The 20,598-nt window shown below is 37.8% G+C and overlaps 1 protein-coding gene across 2 annotated transcripts in view; it reads left to right on the forward strand.

Moving 5' to 3' along the window:
* arid4b (AT-rich interaction domain 4B) overlaps positions 1-20,598 on the forward strand; it is a 54,772-nt gene that overhangs the window by 24,468 nt on the left and 9,706 nt on the right. For both annotated transcript variants that reach the window (XM_077581697.1, XM_077581698.1), the window contains exons 4-16: positions 3,521-3,586; positions 3,847-3,937; positions 5,460-5,539; positions 6,814-6,905; positions 13,249-13,390; positions 14,494-14,573; positions 17,298-17,374; positions 17,797-17,945; positions 18,026-18,098; positions 19,239-19,333; positions 19,427-19,524; positions 19,654-19,852; positions 19,942-20,168. In XM_077581697.1, the coding sequence (XP_077437823.1) occupies positions 3,521-3,586; positions 3,847-3,937; positions 5,460-5,539; positions 6,814-6,905; positions 13,249-13,390; positions 14,494-14,573; positions 17,298-17,374; positions 17,797-17,945; positions 18,026-18,098; positions 19,239-19,333; positions 19,427-19,524; positions 19,654-19,852; positions 19,942-20,168 (1,469 nt within the window). The remainder of the gene's footprint in view (positions 1-3,520; positions 3,587-3,846; positions 3,938-5,459; positions 5,540-6,813; positions 6,906-13,248; positions 13,391-14,493; positions 14,574-17,297; positions 17,375-17,796; positions 17,946-18,025; positions 18,099-19,238; positions 19,334-19,426; positions 19,525-19,653; positions 19,853-19,941; positions 20,169-20,598) is intronic.

Here is a 20,598-nt window from a genome sequence, read left to right on the forward strand (position 1 = left end):
CCGGCTTGTGAGACGAGTCGGGTGTTATTGATATTCTGTCTGTAGAGAAGGGGAGACCTCGTGCCCTTGCAGGTGCTAAAGAGACTTCCCATATTGCAGGTGAAGGAATGTGGTTCTCTCCATATCTGATGAAACGCAGCCGCTGGAAGCTTTTCATTCCTTCTTTTCTTGCTTCTTATTACATGACTGCGCTTCAACATCATCTGTTACTTTAATTTATTGTCTTGATCCTTCCCTCCCAGACAGACTTTTTTTTTTCCCCGAGGTTACACTTGAAATGGGCCAGGAATATTGTGAATTTGCTACCTGCAGGCTTTTTGGGACACGTTACACTTACAACTGTTAAGAGATTCCAAAGCAATTGTGTGGGTACATTTTCATGGGTCGGTATATCTTAGGTAAGCATTGCATTTTTTCAGTTGTTCTTTTATCTGCCCGACTGTATTGGTATTACATTGCCGGTTTCCTTTTTGTAACTCGGCTCTGCGTTATTATTAGTATTACAGTATGAAATGTTTTCAGCACATTACTGAGCTTGATGAAATTTGTTGTGACAGAAAAACAAACATCAATAGCTATTTATGGGGTTTCTTTGACAATGTAAATATAGGCCAAAACTGGGTTTCCACTGGTCATTAAAAAAGTAATGAAATGGATTTTGGTCAAATTAAAACCTTAGGATGGCATTAACTCTTTGACTGCCAAAAACGTTAAATAACGTTTAGTAAAATCCTATGGAGGAGTGCCATAGACGTTAAAAGACGTTTTTTTCAAAACAGAGGTGAAACTAACCATTTTCTATTGTTGATTACTGAAAAACGGAATAAGGTAGAAACTTTTTTTTCTGATGAAAGAGTCCAATCTTTCATTTGGTAGTATGTGTGTTTCCATAGTCCAAACACATAATTTTCTGTGGACCCTGAAAGATCAGTCAAAAATGCTTAAATTGGCTGGCACCCACGGCATCCCTTTTCTGAAAACGTCTGGCAGTCAAAGAGCTAACTTTTACCAAAAAAACGTTTAATGATGTTTACTAAAATCCAAATGAATGCCGCCAAATACGTTATTTGACATTTACTGCGCCCCCCCCCCCCCCCATTCAATGGGCAGTGGAAGTTGTTGCGCAGCGCTGCCTACTCAATGGATTTGTGAAATCACAAACACCAGCAGATGGCAGCATTGTATTTCTTTTCAATCTTCTGCCGGTTTATGCAATTGCAGTGAAACACAACTAATATGATGTAATAGAACGTTTTCAAGGATGACGTGAATGATCAAAGCCTTTGTCACATTACTCACCAAACAAAAAATATTAGTGTCAAAGTCACTGTTGTGCAGAAAATGTATCTTTTCACAAAAAGCTTATTTTCTCCTTATCTTTTCAATTTTCGCTCAATGTCACTCAAATGACCTATTTTCAAATGGTGATTACTAGAGAACGGAACAAGGTAGGAACATACTTTTTCTAATGAAAGAATGGAACGTGATATTTCATTTGGTACCCAGCATGTTTGTGTAGTCCAAGTACACAATATTCTGTTTGCCTTGAAAGATGAGTTAAAATGCTCGAAATCAGCTGGCACTTGTCAGGGTTGTTTCTTGGAGCACGTTTGGCAGTAAGAGAGTTAAAAAGCATTAAATACGATGTCCAGAGGCATTAAAAGATTTAATACTATTGTTTTAAAAACGTTGCTGTTAAGGCCTTATTTTACAGACAACATTGTGCAGTCACTATAACACAATTAAGCAATAGAAGTGATAAAAGTAAAATATATGTATTCGTGGGGACTGGTGACTTGTAATTTACAATGAACAAAATGGTCTGAAGTCTAGTCCAATTTGCTACATGTTCTATATACCAATTGCGCTGAATTTGAAATAGGGGTGTTAAAAAAAAATAATCGATTCGGTAATATATCGCTATCTTACAGCGCGCAATTCTCGAATCGATTCAATATGCGGCCAAATCGATGTTTAAACATCATTTTTTTATGGAAATATTCAACAAAATGTCTTAGGGTTAGGATTCACACGTTAAGCATGGAAGAATGTTAAATTAATGGAACATTAAGCCTTAATATTTTATTTCAATGCTGTTCAAACATGAAACGGATTGTTTGCTAAATACAGTGGCTCACAGTAATAAGCATGAAGTTTCAGATAAATAATTACATTTTCATACAAATCTTACTGTGTACATTAGTAAAAAAGTAAAAAAAAAATTGCAATAATCAATTTATTGATTCATATCGGGATTAATCGGTATCGAATCGTGACCTATGTCATCGTAATGTTTTACTCCAATCTGACTTGCTGATGCTAATTAGTGCGCTACTCGCGGCACGGCACCTTTGTCACTCAAAAGAACGGCTCCACACTGCAAAAAAAAACAACTTTTATTGGAATAACTTCGTGACTCTTTCCTTCTGCTCTCTAACGTGGCTACAACTTAACAGTGTATCAGACCGCGTGGAACCACACTGCCCCTAAGTGGCCAAATCGATTACAACATGAACAGCGCTCCCAATAAAGGCACACATAAGCAAAGGGAAGACAGTATAAAATAATTTAAATCTATTTTGGGACATTTAAAATCGATTCTGAATCGTACTAAACGAGAATCGCGATTCTTATGAGAATCTACGAGGCAATTCACACCCCTAATTTGAAAAGACAATGTACTATTCCTGTCACCAATGTCAAACATGAAACACTAAAGACATCTAGTGGCAGACAATTACCTATCTATGACTCAATATTTGGTTGATTGTTGCACCACAGTAGAATTGAACATTGGCATAAATTATAGGAAAAATAATTAGTTCAGGAAAACTACATACAGTATTATTTATTGTGGTCAAGAAAAAAATTATTTGAGTAGTTGGTCCAAAGAGTTTTAGAAGTTTCATTCAGGTCATATCAATAATTAGATCTTATGAATTTGTGTTGCGCTTGAACTATATTTATTATATATAATTAGTAATGATTCAGATGAGTATCAACTGTATCATTATTTCTAGTCAGTTTGTATGAGTCTGTCCAACAGATTTTTTATTTTTTTTTGCTGCTGGCAGCTTTTCCATTTTCACAGTGTGCTGGTTTTGCACCTTTTGGTCTCAGTGTTACCAGATGCATGCATGATCAGATTATGATCTACTGTGGCTTACTTAGCAGAGGCTGCAGATGCAATGACTGTTGTGTATTTGTGTGTGTGTGTGTGTGGGCGGGGGGGGGGGGCGGGGGCGCTGACATTCAGTGCTAAAATCTGCAACAGTTGGCGCCTGGCAGATGTGTCCGTGACGTACAAATTGTCCACAGGGGGGGTCAGCGATAGCACAAAATTCTCACACTCGCACGGTCTGTAAAATGACGCTCTCTTCTTAAATATAACTCCGCTGTTGTTGTATCCAAGTAACATGACGGGAATTTTGACAATGAAAGAATGTTCCGATTTGACTATTCAGAATTGAATCTCCATTCATTTCGCTGACTGTCCTCTTTTCCTCCTCCTCCTCCTCAGGTGACCTTTAAATCAGATTTATCCACTGCCGAGGTCCACGATGAAAGCATCAAAGGACCTCTAAAGGTGAGATGAAGAAGTTGGCAGTCTCAAAACATCATGCATCGCTTTCTCATTTGTAGCTTTTATTTGGATTCAAATGACATGGCATTATTCACTATTCAAATTTCCGGAGCAGAGCCTGGCTTGATTTAATTTCAGTCAATTATAATAATTGTAGCACTTTTTAATAGCTTCCCGTTACTTTCAAACACATGATGACATTTCCCATTAAAACACAAAAAGTTTTTTTCAGTTCAGTGTTTTTTGTTTTTTTTTTCCTCCAGGTGGGTGCGATTGTAGAAGTGAAGAATCAGGATGGAGTTTACCAGGAGGCCGCAATCAATAAGCTGACCGACGCGAGTATTTACACAGTTGGTGAGTCATTACCATGAAATATATTCAAAGTGGAGCATGCGGTTCATATAGACCTAAAAAAAGTTAGTATTTTCCATTCATTTTTGTTCAGACCGAGACCAGTGCAAATATGGAAATGTTGAGTAGTCACCGATACCAAGTACCGACACCACTATTACTTTTGATACATAAAATTTCCCCCACAAAACAATGACAGTACATTTGAAAGAAAGACTATATATCCCAATATAGCATTTTCTTTCAAATTGCATTAAATTAATGGCAATTTTCTATCCTTTTATTTTCTTGTTCCTTGATAATAAAATGGCCGCAATTACGAGTATCGATACCTTGAAATACATCCGTGTGTCGGTCCGAAATGATACCTGGTGCTCCCCCGTCCCTACGTAATGCTGTAGTACAATTCAATATTTTGCAGTATTAATAATGTGTCCCATACTACAAGGAACCATATTTGTTCACTTTAAGTGTGTTCACAATAGATCTCTCACATCATAGTGTGATGCAATATGTTTGTGAAGCAAAAAAAAAAAAAGTGAAATAAATCAAATACCCGATGAATAAAAAATGCATATTATATACACAATGCTACATCACTGCAATGAAATATAATTTTAAAAAGGAACAAAAGTAAAAACAACTATGTATACTGACTTTTTACTAGGGGTGTGCCCAAAAATTGATTTTCATAAGAATTGCGATTCACATTTAATACGATTCAGAATGGATTTTAAATGTCCCAAAATCGATTTTATTTAAATTATTTTATACTTTATTGCCTTTGTCTGTGTGTGCCTTTATTTGGAGCGCTGTTCATGTTGTACCCGGTTAGGCCACTGAGGGGCAGTGTGGTTCCACGCGGTCTAATACACTGTTAAGTTGTAGCCACATTAGAGAGTAGAAGGAAAAAGTCACGATCAAGTTATTCCAATAAAAGTAGTTTTTTTGCAGTGTGGAGCCGTTCTTTTAAATGATAAAAGTGTTGCGAGTAGCGCGCTAATTAGCGAGTCGGACTGGAGTAGATCATTACGATTCCTTGAACATCTATAAATTGAAGCAAAAATCATTGTCAATCAAATCATTTTGAATCAAAAATCATTCTTAATCGAAAATCAATTTTGAATCGAATCGCACACCCACAAATCGGAATCGAATCCAATCGTGAGACATTAGAAGATTCCCCCCTACTGCCTAGTACCTGGCGATTCGATCCGTATCACAATTCATAGGTCACGATTCGATACCGATTAATCCCGATATGAATCAATGAATTGATTATTGCAATTTCAAAAATCATTGTCAATCAAATCATTTTGAATCAAAAATCGTTCTTAATCGAAAATTGATTCTGAATCGAATCGTGAGACATTCAAAGATAACAAACCCCTAATGCTTAGATTGTTTGATTGATACTATGGGAGAAGAGTTGCATATGTCACTGATGCAGACAGTTGCTATTGAACATACCTGTCATGTATTGATGGTGCGTGATTCCTGTTTTTTTCCATTGTCACCCCTACAGTGTTTGATGATGGCGACGAAAAAACCTTAAGGCGTTCCTCCCTTTGCCTTAAGGGTGCCCGTCACTTTGCGGAGAGTGAGGCAAGTAACATCAACCCTCTTAGGACTTTTATGTATTGTACATTTATTGTTTTTTCTTCTCAATTGCTGCATCCCTTTACTTACTTTCTTCCTTCCCAGTACTTAAATACACAGCACAAATGTAATGTTTAAACCCATCCCTAAACTGCTGTTGATGTTCAGCTCAGTGATATCAAAGCAAATATGTCAAACAAGAACACGGTACTGAGTAAGCCATGTGATCCTGCTGTGCTTACACACAGTTGTGTGCATAAATAAAGCCATGTTATGCAGCGTGCCATCATTTTTATGTACTCAATATTTTTTAAATACTTCAATTAGGGCTGGGCGATATGGCCCAAAAATAAAACCTCGATTTTTGCAGTCATTCACGACGATAACGATTTTAATGACTTAAAAAAAAAAAATCAACAAACATTTATTTAAAGGTTTCATTTATCCCAAAAATATTCCTGTGCAAAATGTTCAGACAACAATAATGTATGCTGATTCTAAATCTGTTTTAACATAAACTTAGCATTCAGTTTGTGCTTAAATGCCACAATGAAGTAGTTGGTAGCTCTTGTAAACCAGCCATCCAGCATTCTGCTACTTGTGCAAAATGACAACTTACAATACCATTTGGATGTAACAGAACATAAGAACAGCTTTTAATGAGCCAGAAGATAAAACTCGATTTCACGATTTAGCAAATTTTCAACAATTCGATTTTTAAAATGACGATGTATCGAATTAATTGGATTTATTGCCCAGCCCTAACTTTCAATACTGAAAATTATTGTCCCCCTTTTCATCTCTTAATGTGTCCTCAGTTTAGGACAGTCCTAACATGAGCTGTTTTGAGGTGACGATTGGCACACAATGAACTAAGACTCTTTGTATTTCTCTTATTATTCATCTCAGCAAATGTTTATTGAAATACAAATTTTGTCTAAATCTCTCCTATAGTCGCTCATAGGACTGTCATAAACCAAAGAGCCTTATACCCCCCCCCCCCTCTCCCCGTTGACCTATGACTTCATAAAATATGTATACAAGAGAGCTGGATTTTGACATTATGTGTATATAGCCCCCCCCCCCCCCCAACAAAAAACGGTAAAGTTCTAACCGATTCACGGCGATTCACAGTATCAATTTTGGACGACGGTAGATGCTGATTCACCAAGCCTGCCATGATGTAATGACTTAATTTAGTTCATGCCAAAGTCAAATCTTGTAGGTAACAACTGTGCTCGAGTCTGCCTAATTATCCCTAATGTTTGTCACCTGTGCAGACACTTGACAGACTCCCTCTCACCAATCCCGAGCACTTCGGCACACCTGTCATCGGCAAAAAGGGTAACCGGGGCCGACGATCCAACCCGATGTGAGTAAAAGTCGTTTCCTCGTTTGACATCATGTCCGTCATTCAAACGGTGACGGGAGTGCCATGCAGATGGAAATGATGAGCAACGTTCCCTGCCAACACGCATTCTTCAGAAAGAGGCGCCCCCGTTCTTTGTATCGTGATAGCAAAGACTTGCTCTCATTTCCATTTCTTTCTAAAAAAGCTCCTGAGGCCTACATCAGGAAACCCCACTCGCTTTTGAGCGGGTGTGTTATGTTCTGATACGTTCGCTCCAGACGGCACTTTTCACGTGGGAATAGAAACCGCTTTGGGGGTTTTGGCAATGGACATCACCGCGATTATAAGGAGGACGCACTACTTAATAATCTCATCCTGACACCACTGCTAATGGCATTGATGCAATATTGACTTGGAAGAGTCCCAGCTGCACTTTAGCACCACTGGCTTGTCTTTTTTTTCGCTAAAATCTTTTTACCAGCATTAACTCATTCACTGCCATTGACGGCTATAGACGTCAAAAACTCATTTGAACTATTTCTATTAGTTTAAAATTTTTTCCCACTTTTGTTAACCTAGAATTTTTTTATTGTATTAGAACAGATATAACATTTGTGATTAATCGTGAGTTAACTAGTGAAGTCATGCGATTAATTACGATTAAAAATGGTAATCGTCTGATGCCCCCAATTTTTAATAATCTGTTCTTTAAAAAAAAAAAAAATGAAAAATTGGGGGGGTGGGGGAATTAAAATTATTTAATTTTAAAATATTTTTATTAAAGAAAAGATGATTAAAAATTAGGGGTGTCAGGTGATTAATTTTTTAAATCGCATTACTCCACTAGTTAACTCACGATTAATCACAAATTTTATATCTGTTCTAAATGTACAAAAAAAGATTTTTTCTAGGTTTTTATACTCTTGTTAACAAAAGTGGGGAAAAATAAATAAATTCATAGAAATAGTTCAAATGAATTTTTGACATATATAGCTGTCAATAGTAGTGAATGAGTGCCTGAAAAGAAATTACTGACAAAGCTAGAAAAAAACATGAATAGTTTTAAGATATTGTCTCAGATGACATGGCGCGCACATCCAAACATGGTCAGCATCTACATTTATTTTCATGGAGCTTTACATGATTTGTTTTTTTTTTGACACGAGGGCTAAATATTTGTTAACTGAAATACATTTCATGTTGTTTGTTTAATAATGCTGTTGCTCGGCAACTAATGGATATCTGGTGAGGTCGGCTGCAGACTATTACCCCACAAGTGATGTTTTTTTTTTTTTTTACATTTATGTGCATATGTGCTGGTGAAATAAAATGACGAAAATGTGTGACTGACGATGGTGATGTTGCTAAAAATGACTTTACATAAATGAGTAGACCCCAACAGATATCTTGCATAACATTTTTTTTTTTAAATGTCTGTTACTGCTTTGGTCCATTACACGTCCGAAAATTGTTTTCCAAAATAAAAGCAGATGTTTGTAAAAGTGTTATTTTGATTCAACACAATGCCAATCGGTCTGCTTTTATAGAAGATTAAAGAAGTGAGAATATTTTCTGGTGGGAGGCTTAATTTATGAGGATTTTCACAATTTTAACTCATTCACTGCCGTTGACGGCTTTAGACGTCAAAAATTCATTTGAACTATTTCTATTAGTTTAACATTTCTCCCACTTTTGAGAGTATGAAAACCTAGAATGTTTTTATTGCATTAGAACAGATATAAAATTTGTGATTAATCGTGAGATAACAAGTGAAGCCCCTAATTTTTTAACAGTCTTTACTTAAAAAAAAGACATTTGAATTATTTTATTCATTTAAAAAAAAAAAAGAAGAAAATATTTTTAAAAATTAGGGGCGTCAGGCAATTAATTTTCTTCGCTAGTTATCTCACGATTAATCACAAATTTTATATCTGCTCTAAATGTACAAAAACATTTTTTTAGTTTTTCAGAGTTAACAAAAGTGGAAAAAACTGTTAAACTAATAGAAATAGTTCAAATGAATTTATGACGTCTATAGCCGTTAATGGCAGTGAATGAGTTAAATCTCTGGATGATTAATCAATTACCAAAAAAGAGTTATTGATTATTTGATAATCAGAAATTGTTTTTTTTTAATTATATTAAAAAAAAACTGTTTATGGTTTTCAATTGATCAATCGTTGCACCTCTACAATCAATATTTTCTGTAACGTACTACGAAATACTCAGTTATTTTGTAACTTTTTATTTGGATTAAAATATATATATATATAATTCAGCCAATTAAGGATGTTTGATATCACTTTTTTTCATAACAATACTAGTATGAGTACTCAACTTTTGAGTAGTCACAAATACCAATACCAAGTGCTGATACCACCAGTAATTTAGATGCATACAATTTTCCCCCCAAACCAATGACAGATCAATTTAAAGACAGATAAATCACAACATAGTATTTTTCCTTAAATTTGTATGAATTTAATGTCAATTTTCTATTCTTCTAATTCCTGATCATAAAATGGCCACAAGTACCAATACCTGGCCTGATACCGATACCTAATATCAGTACTCGCCCATCCTTACAGCAAAACAATCAAGAGGCAAACCAAAACAAATGGCATACAGTAGACAATATTCAAATCTTACAACCATAATTGTCAATAGTACACAGTATCAATTTTTAGAAATGATTCATAAGTCATCAATAGTTTAAATATGGTTCTCGTGCTCACTTGGATCAAAATATTACTGTTCACTCATTTATGTTGAGTACTGTACTACAGTAGTCCCAATAAGACAATTTATTTACTGTTCCACAGGTGTGATTATTTATTTATTTATTTTTTACAGAAGACACTGTTGGCTAAGCTTCCCTAGCAACAGATGACACAGGAACCGTAGTTTCCCGTCCTTGAGTCGCAAGTGTTTTGTTTACGGCTTTTGATGATGCGGCGTTGGAGTAGAAGTCGTAATAGCAGCCAGGCACATTTATTGCGCTTAAGCCACGCCAGACTGCGTGCGTGCGTTTATATCTGGTGTGTACACACAGATTAGCCGAGTGGGCCGAGTGGTGCGTAACAAAAGGGCGGAGGATCTGTTTGCTTGCTGGTGCTGCTTGTGTGATCACATTTAGAGGCACGTCGGTCGGGGGCTGAAAGAGCTGGCTCATCGATACAAAAATACTAATGGCTGAACAGTCAGGAGTTATGTTCGGCTAAATACTGCTGAAAGGCTTTAACTGAGGAGTTAGATTAGCTCTCGTACCACCACTGCAATTGTTGAAGTTGTTTTCATTGCATCATCACTTTGTTTGGTTTGTTACACAAGAACCACCTCATTCCCAAGAAGAACTGTTGATCCATGTAAAAAGTGCAGATTATTTTTAGGGCCCTGTAGTATAGTTCACAATATATTAACACCATTTAAAAAAAAAATAAAATACGGTAGTACAGAAAAAGAAGCACTGTGGATAAAAAATGGCCATCATATCTGCCTCACAGTTCTCAGGTTCAGTGTTCGAATCCCAGGTCTGGCCTTCCCCTGTGGAAGTTCCCATGTTCTCCCCCAGCTTGCGCATATTTTCTCCATGTTACTCTGGCTTTTTTCAACATTCCAAAAACAAGCATGTTAGTTTAATCAGGGATGTCAAACTCATTTTCGTGGCGGGCCACATTGTGATTATGGTTTCCTTCTGGGGGGTTGGCATGTGAAAATCACATACAGTGGTGGAACCTCAATCGAACTTAATTAGTTCCATGGGGCCGGTTTGTAACCTGAAATGTTCATAAATGGAGGCTATACTTCCTATTGAAATGAATGGAAAGGCTTTCAATCTGTTCCAGCACCAAAAAAACGAAGTTACACTCGGCTACTATGATTTTTGGTTTTTGGTTTTGCCAGTGTGTGGCTAAAAATGAATATAATGGAATATAGAAATAAGTGAAAACACGCTACAGTATTCTAAAGAAATAAAACACAAGCTTTTGTTTTTCTTTTCTTTTTTTTGTCTGCCCCAACCGATGGCTCTCCCGCCCCCTATCCCCTATGGGGTGCATAAAAATTGGAAGGGAGTTGTAGGGCGAAGACGGTGTCTCCACCCTACCTAATCCCCCACCCCCCACCCCATGAATTTGTCGCAGAGACATTCACAAATTGAGTTTACACTCTTAACTCATTCACTGCCATTGACGGTTATATACGTCAAATATTAATTTTAACTATTTCTTTTTTCTTCTTCATTTTAACTATTTTATTAGTTTAACATTTTTCCCACTTTTGTTAACAAGAGTATGAAAACCTAGAATTGTTATTATTGTACATTTAGAACAGATATAAAATTTGTGATTAACTCTTTGACTGCCAAAAACGTTAAATAACGTTTAGTAAAATCCTATGGAGGAGTGCCAAAGACGCTAAAAGACGTTTTTTTAAACAGAGGTGAAACTAACCATTTTCTATTGTTGATTACTGAAAAACGGAATAAGGTAGAAACAAACTTTTTTTTCTGATGAAAGATGAGAGTCCAATCTTTCATTTGGTAGTATGTGTGTTTCCATAGTCCAAACACAAAATTTTCTGTGGACCTTGAAAGATCAGTCAAAAATGCTTAAATCGGCTGGCACCCACGGCATCCCTTTTCTGAAAACGTCTGGCAGTCAAAGAGTTAATCGTGAGTTAACTCGAGAAGTCATGCAATTAATTACGATTAAAAATTTCAATCGCCGGACGCTTCTAATTTTTTAATAATCTTTTCTTTCTTTTTTAAATCGCATCAGGCGATTACATTTTTTTATTGTAATTAATCTCATGACTTCAATAGTTAACTCACGATAAATCATACATTTTATACCTGTTCTAAATGTACAATAAAAATGTTTTCTAGGTTTTCATACTCTTGTTAACAAAAGTGAAAAAAAATGTTAATTTAGAATTTTTGATGCCAAAAGCCGTTAATGGCAGTGAATGAGTTTAATATGTCGTATAACAATTTTATCCTATTATTATGTACAAACACATTTTCCCACTGCAGTGGATTATTAGATACACGACCATTTAAAAATAATTTGGGGTCACCCAGACATTTTATTTCATGAAAACACACCATAGTACTGTTCAAAAAGTTTCAGGGACCCTTAGATAAATTTCTTTATTTAAAAAAAAAAAAAGCTGAGTTATTACCTCATCACAAGGTCTAGAATGTATTTCTGATTGTCATCGTCACTGGATTAAAAAATCATTTCTTTTCTTTTTAAAATAATTTCTAAGTAACCTCTGACTTTTGAACGGCATATTGTTACAATAGATATAAGGAGTCATGGAAAATTGTGGCACGCCAATATTTTGGTATACAACTACAATATTGATCAATTTATGTTAAGAAAGGATCTGGGTGGAAAATGTTTGTAATATCTGTTAAAAGTGAAGGAAAATGGTCGTTTCGGTCAAGATTTTTTGCCAAAATGAAACGAAAAATCCCATTTAACAAGAACCAAAGTAGACGTGCTTTATTTGCTTTAGTGGGCCACTTAAACTAATGAGGTGAGCCAGATCTGGTGCTGGGCCTAGATTGGACACAAATTGTGCACTGGTGTAAAAGTGAGTGTGAGTCGTGATTGGGCCCAGTGATTGACTGATGAACATGTTTTCTTGGGGGAATTTCTTATACATCACAAGTACTAGTGGTATTGATACTTTGTATCAGTGACTACTCAAAAGTTCAGTACTCGTACTAGTCTCGGTCTGAGAAAAAGTGATATTGAACATCCTTAGTATTAGGGGTGGGAATCTTTGAATGTCTCACGATGCGATTCGATTCCGATTTTTGGGTCTGCGAATTCGATTCAGAATCGATTTTCGATTATGACCGATTTTTGCTTCAAACTGATTTGATTGCCAATGATTTTTGCTTCAATTTATAGATGTGCAAGGAATTGTAACAATCTACTCCAGTCAGACTCGCTAATGCTAATTAGCGCGCTACTCGCGGCACTTTTATCACTCAAAAGAACGGCTCCACGCAAAAAAAAAAAAAAAAACTTTTATTGGAATAACTTGAATCGTGACCTTTTTCCTTCTACTCTCTAATGTGGCTACAACTTAACAGTGTATTAGACTGCGTGGAACCACACTGCCCCTAAGTGGCCAAATCGGGTACAACATGAACAGCGCTCCCAATAAAGGCACACACAAACAAAGCGAAGACAGTATAAACTATTTTAAATAAAATCGATTTTGGGACATTTCAAATCGATTCTGAATCGTCCTAAATGAGAATCGAGATTCTTATGAGAATAGATTTTTTTTGCACACCCCTACTTAAGTGGTCTTTTTGTGTGTGTGTGTGTGTGTGTGTGTCACACAGCCAAGAGGAAGACTTGTCGTCGTCCTCCAGTGAAGAAGAGGAGAGTGACCAACGGCAGAATGAAGATCTGTTTGGCAAAGTGGTCTGCGTGGGGGGAGTGGCCATGGGGGATAAAAAGAAAACCACGTGGTATCCCGCACTGGTGAGCTCATAATCGTCGGCGTCCTCTGCTCCATCACTGTCTTCTCATCTTTCATCAACCCTCTTATTTAGTTGTTTGCCTTTTTGATTGTTCACATCCCAAAACAAGACCACCCTTTTTTTTTTTTGCACTTACAAGTTGCAGTATTTGTCCTTTGTTCACATGAAGAAAAAAAAATAACTGATGATATTGCAGTCCTAAATTGTGTGGAAAAAAAACAAACACTGCACAAACTGTATTGTTTTAGACAGTTCATTTCCACCCACGTTTGACTCTTGTGCAGCATAAGCTGACAGTGAAACGGTGACAGGCCTTCTTTGTTTGTGTAAGTTGAAGTGGGAGAATGGGAGAGGCTAGCAAAAAGCGTCCCCTTTAACTGTGCACTCAGCAGAGCCCCGCCCACAGTGTTTGTTGTTGTTGGCCTGCTGTTGACCGAGCTCTGTGCTGCCTCCTTGCGACAGCCGAGAACTACACTCTACTTTGTTCTCATATTGCAACCGCACACGCAGCAGGTGAGGTGAGAGCACACTGGTAAATGTTATTTGCAAACAGGAGGGAAACAATATGTGATCATGAAATAGAATGAGATGTGCACTGATTTGCATGCTTGCTCCGTATTGCATCAAAACCTGAGGAATGTTTTATTCCCAAACAAACATTGGGATTCTGTGCGGGGTGTTGTCATGAATACCGGCAGCGGCAGGCAGGCAGGCAGAAAAGTGCGATGAAATCCAATTTCCATAAAGGCAGTGCTGCCTCCTTTGGGTTTGACAGTGGAACAACTCCCACTGTTATGCGCCTCGGCCGAAGTCTAGAGCGGCGCCACACGCTGCGAGCGGCGCACAGCCTTTGAACAACCTTTTAAAGCGCACTCTGCATCGCCATCGCTCGCTCGTCTCGCAAGACAGCGGAGTTTGGAATCCATCAAGCACACGGCCTTCACGGACACATTTTTTTGTTATGTTGTGACAATGCCAGATTCTTTCACTTCCTTATCTCGTACACACACACACACACACACACACACACACACACACACACGGTCACACTCTGTCTGCTACCTCATCTGACCTCCGGATTGTCTCTTGTTTCTGCACACTCAGGTCACCTCCCCCGACTGCCATGATGACATCACAATGAAAAAGGAAAGCTTATTCGTCCGCTCTTTCAAGGATGGAAAATTGTGAGTCTGAATTATTAACGGCGTTACCGTGAATATTTTGACTAGTGGAATATCTGAATGCGATAGTGATATGTTTGCCACATTTGAATCCGGCATTAATGAATCATTTTGATGCTGTTTTAAACCATCCATGTTATATTAATAGAGTGCGCATGCAACAGAAAATGCAACATTTTGAGAGCAGCTTGAGGACAAACAATCATTACTCTGCATTTATTATGGGTATAGCTTACTTAGATGCAATTTGTTTAGATATGGTGGCAGATGCAATTGCGCTCTCGTTTTTCCAAATTTGTGTCTGCTCGGGATGTAACAATATCCCAAAGTCACAATATAATATTATCATGTTAAGAACCTCACAATATGATAATTAACATGAGATTGTGGGGAGGTTGGCAATATAATCCCAATAAAAAATAAATAAATAAAAAAAAAAAAAAAAAAAAAGGCAATATAAAAAGAAGTTTATGATACAGTATAAAATTTGTGATATTGTGTAAAAAAAGAAAAGAAAGCTCATACTGAAAAAACATTATTGTTTTGTACATAACGACAAATGACAAAAAAAATTCGAGATCATTTTTTTCTAGTAGTAGTTTATGAATCCGACAACCGATATTTGGAGAAGATAATCACTTTCACTAAAAATAGGAAAATATTAGAATCAAAATGTGAACAACAAAAATACAAACTAAATTTTTAACTGTGTTGACCTTTATTGAGCAACTTGTCAGATTTGCTAAATGTTTGCCTTTTTTCTTAGTCAATAGAAATCGTTGTTTTAAAATTTGAACAAAGTTTAGGGAGCTTCTAGGGTCATTAGCATTCTTAAAAAGTTCAATGAAAACATGTAAATAGCTCTCTATTGTCATCTACAGTATAAATATAGTTTTCCCACATTTCAAAATACCTCAAAAATGTTACAATTTTCACTCACTGGCATTTCAGTTTTAATGTAAAAAAAAAAAAAAACTGAAGGTGCAATAGTCAACAAAAAGTCAACTGAAAATGTTAAATAAATAGCACTGTAGCACTGTTTTTAAATTGATTTATTATTTTTTCCGTGAGATTTAAAAAAAAAAGAAAAAAAGGCAAGATGCCGATATTTGTCAAAATGCTGGATTATTAGAATGCTAATTAGCTGAGGTCATAATGCATAGTTCCAGCAGTACAGTACGGGTATCATGAAGTCAGTGTAAATAAATGACCTACAATCATTCATAACACTGCATACATTGTGATTGTGTCCATTTGTGGAGGAACTCAAACGTTACCTTCCCCTTCATTTGGTGATTAGCGTGTCTTCAACGTAGGTGTCCAGAACATGCCTGATTAAAATTAAAATGCACTTAATAAACTAACCACCAGAGGGTGCTGGAACTGCACAAAATGAATACAACCTTTCATTTTTGAACAGATGTCATGTCAGGGTATTAAAAGCAGCACGATGACGATCAATTTTGCGGTATTGCCGTTATTTTTACATTCAAGTGTCTAGTTTGTAAATGAATTCAAATGACCCTGAGTAATTTTCTTAAAGGTTGTAAAATGGGAAAGTTGGGGTTGTTTGTTTGTTCTGCTACTTTACTTGAATTTCATTGTCCAAAGGGCAGCCAGGTTTCCTTATCACAAGCCTTGCATCTGCAGGCTACAATACTCCTCCCGTGTAGTCATCACCCAATAATTATAGCACAGAAAGTGTGAAAAGACCTCTTATCGCGTGTGCGGTTAATAGTCAGGTGAAGGGTAGAGCCGATTAGAGGGAAGATAAATCACAGATGAAATGCCTGTTTTATTCTTGTCGGGTATTATTACACCGCGCACACAGTAGCTGTTCCACTTCCTGTCGCTATTAGATATTACCCACTGAAATCAGCCCAGTGTATCAAGGGGCTGGATTCCAGAAATAATAATGCGAGAAGACGGAAAATCTATCTCTGTATTAATGAGATTTTCAAGGGTTGTTTCCTTCCAATCTGCCTGCTTTTTATGTGGAAGGAATAACAAGATGATGAAAGTGGTGATCGTGAAAGTTTGAGCTGTCAGCCACGTGTCTTTTATTTTCGTATGCTTGCGTCTTGATTTGCTCCTAGCGTTTTTGTTATTTATTTTCTGTGCAAAGAACCCTTTGTTAAACTAAGCACAATGTTTGCACCAGTTGATGCAACCCACACATCCTTTATAATGAACTATATTTGCTTTCCACACGTTCGCCAATGTTTCCAATGTTTTTTTTGTTTTGTTTTTGCGTAATCATTTATACACAAGCCTCTTGTCGTCGATTATTCCAAAAGCGGTGCTAACTGCGTGTCATGTATGTGCGTTGTTTGCTGACGAGAGTTCACATCCATAAGCCTGCTGACCTCTTCGATGCAGCTCATAGGTCTGTGCGGAGCTCCTCCCTCCCCACAGAGTTTGGATCGCTGGCGATAAACATGCTTTTCAGAAACAATGGCTTTTGAAAATATTTTTAGGGAAAGCAAGGTCACACATGCAGAGGGCAGATGGGGTGGACGAGGAGGGGGGCGGGGTTCACAGAGTGGTTATTCATAGTTTGTCAGATTGTTACCTTAGCAACAATGGAAACCGTTTGGTACCCTAAATTACTGCACTTGTAAAAAAAAAAAAATGCTTTTTTACTTTATTTGAAGCTGCTTGGATTTTTGATTGCTCGTCTCATAATCATGCAACTGCTAATCAGCGACCCCCCCACCCCTCACACAGTTACATGGTGCTACGGAAGGACGTTCGGGAGATCGACAAAGATTGTCCCCCTAAGGCAGATGCGGGGCTGAAGCCAGGTGAGTTTAATTTCGGTGTACTATTTATGAGACCATAAATCACAAACATTTAAGGGATGACAGCAGACTTTCCGTACGAGCTACGGATAAAGTATTATTTAATTCCTCACAAGCGTTTTTGGACAACAATCTGATCTGATTGTCTCCTTTACAAAAATGGAAAACAATCTGCAAAGGTGGTTTGATGCTTCTTACTCCCCCTGGTGACGTTTGACAGTATTGTTCTGCTTTGCAGTATATTTTGCTGTTAAACGACCTTTTTAATGTTGCCCTGTTTGTGGTTCAAAAAAGCCACAACCTCAGCCACACTTGTGGGGAGTTAAATCAAGGCTGAACAATGTGCTTGATTTTGAACATCTTGTTCCAATTAATTTGTTGATACAAAAAGCCAATCCAACAATTCATGTGTGTGTGTTGAACAGTGCTGGATGCGGCGTTGGAGTTCCAGCAACAGTTGGTCATTCCCAGTACCTGGAAGACTGAAGTGAAAGAGGAAAGCTCCAGCAGTGAGGTGGATGATGATGACGAAGAGGAAGAACAGGAGGAAGATGCCAGCGGCGAAGAAGAAGAGGTAAAAGCGACCGTGCTTGTTTTTCCACAAACTTCCAAGTGGACATCAGCCTCAAAACAGTTTGCTCTGCTCGGCTTTAGGAGGAAGTGGAGCCATATCCCGAAGAGAGAGAGAACTTTCTTCAGCAGCTCTACAAGTTCATGGAAGACAGAAGTGAGTTGAACTCGGTTGGAGGTTACTTTCTTCTGGCCATGGCTGAACAATTTTGAAAAACAAAATATATTTTCCCCCCCTCAATATTGCGATTGTGATTTAATATACGATTATTTTTTATGGACCTCTTGCAAGAAATTAACCTGTAAATTAATCTATTACAATACACAATGAAAGAATTATTATATGCTAATGTTTTGGTCTTCTAGGCTACCTTTACGCTAAAATAAAGGTAAATGAACCCTGAATTAATAATAGATACTTAATCTATTTCAATTAGGTTTGCTAACCTAAACACGTGGACTTGAAGTCTTCAAAACGTCCACTATGACAACTTAACAAAATTCCACTTTACAAAAGTCAATAAACCACAAATAATGCAAACAAATCAGCGGCTTTAGCAACCTTTCATGAAACAATGAAGCTTGAAAGCCTACCGACCAACCAAAATGAAGCAGATGTTTTTATTTATTTGTTTTCACAGAACTGCAGCCTTTGTGATTTGAAAATTGCATTCTACTAAATTGCAAAGTCATTTTGAATTTAATTGTTGAGCCATAGTCAGGGACACAAGTCAAATCTGTGCAAATTAATAACGTCTTTTAACCCCTGCCTCATTTTCACGTTGTCAACCCCTCTTTTTAATTAGAAGATTAACTCATTCACTCCCAGCCATTTTCACTGAACCCCTTTCGCTCCCGGCTGCTTTACTAGATTTTGACAGATTTTGCAAGGCCCATAGAATATTGTGTTCTATTGCTAATAAAACATGGAACCTACCAAAATAAATATTAGAGTCTCTTCTTTCATCAGGAAAAAAAAAGTATATTTCTATCTGTTTCCGTTTTTGCAGCAATTAGCATTAGAATATAGCTAAGTGGCGGCCGTGGCTCAGGGTGACGGACGTTCATTTTTTTTCGTTCATTCTTTGAGACAATTAAAACATTAAAAATAGAACGTATTTATACGTTTTTGGGAGCAAATGAGTTAAAAGTGGAGTTAACTCAAATGGACATTGTACCTCAAGTCACTATTTGTGTATTACAAACTTATATATAACATATTTTCTTGTAAAAGCTCAAGCGCTTGTATGTTAGAGGTTGTTCATAATTTAATATGTACTCCAAATCTGCTCCACAGGAACGCCCATTAACAAGCGGCCTGTTCTGGGTTACCGGAATCTCAACTTGTTCAAGCTCTATCGACTGGTGAACAAACTAGGAGGTTTCGACAATGTGAGTGAGGGCCACGTCGACCGCAGTGACTGTTTATTGTTCTCTTGTGGGCTAAATACAGATGTACAATCTGTTCTCGCCAATGTTACACAGATTGAAAGTGGCGCTGTTTGGAAGCAAATCTACCAGGACCTCGGAATCCCTGTGCTCAATTCCGCTGCTGGCTACAACGTCAAATGCGCTTACCGCAAGTACGTACGAGCGCTGCATTCACAACTCCGCCGGCCAAATGCTGCTCGTTCCTTAGATGCGCTCAGCAGTTTTTTCACCAGTTCGGGACAATCTCTTTGCATCTGACACGAATTGTGCTTTCATGCCAGGTATCTTTATGGCTTTGAGGAATACTGCACTTCCACCGCCATCACATTCAAGATGGACCTCCCTTTGAAGCAGGCCCCCAAGGGAGAGGTGACATCGGTGGTCGAGGGAGGAATGGCAGCCCCCACATCAAGCAGCCCCGAAGAGCAGAAAGACCACGGGGAGGGACAACCAATCGGCACACAAGCTGTGGTCTGCAAGGTGCAGTCACACTTAAGAATGGCTTCCAAATCAATAGTCACATTTCATATAGCAAGTGCTTTTATATTAAAAGCATCCCTTTCCCTCAGGAGGAGAAACTTGAGTCGGTTGCCAACAAAAGTCAGTGCACATCTGTAAAAGCTGAGGGAAAGGACAGCAATGGAAGCAACACCTATGATGACGATGAGGAGGAGGAGGATGAAGACAGTAGCCCCCACACAGAAGACGCAGATGAAGGCTCTTCAACGTCTCGCCTCGGAGCCGAGAGCATAAAACAGGAGGAGGACGAGGACCAGGAGAGCAAGGACAACTCTGGGTAGGTGCTTTGAAGGGATGACTCCTCAAGTTAGGGTGGTTATAAAAAATATAAAAAAAATATCGTGGGTGGAATAGTCTCATTAGTCATTGACTTCCTTCAAAATATTAGCAATGTGTTTTTGATAAAGACCAAAGATAATGTTTTTCCGCGGTGGCAGCACCTGAAGCCATCATCCAGACCTTGTGTTAGCACCAGTTCCCAGTATATCCACAATCCACCTTGGCTTGCTAACTAGTGGAGAGAGAGGAAGGCTCCCTTCTCTTCGTCCAACTAAGCTCTTACCCACTGTGCTTTTATGATTAGTTATGGCTTAGTCTTCATCAGCTGGCAAAGGCAGCAAATCCTGACAAGTACTTTTTCACCTGGCATGCGTCACACTGCGCTCTCTTGCTGTCTCTCTCCTGCTCAACAAATGACACGGCCTCTT

Source organism: Vanacampus margaritifer, chromosome 12 (assembly GCF_051991255.1).
Source record: "Vanacampus margaritifer isolate UIUO_Vmar chromosome 12, RoL_Vmar_1.0, whole genome shotgun sequence".
NCBI lineage: Eukaryota > Metazoa > Chordata > Actinopteri > Syngnathiformes > Syngnathidae > Vanacampus > Vanacampus margaritifer.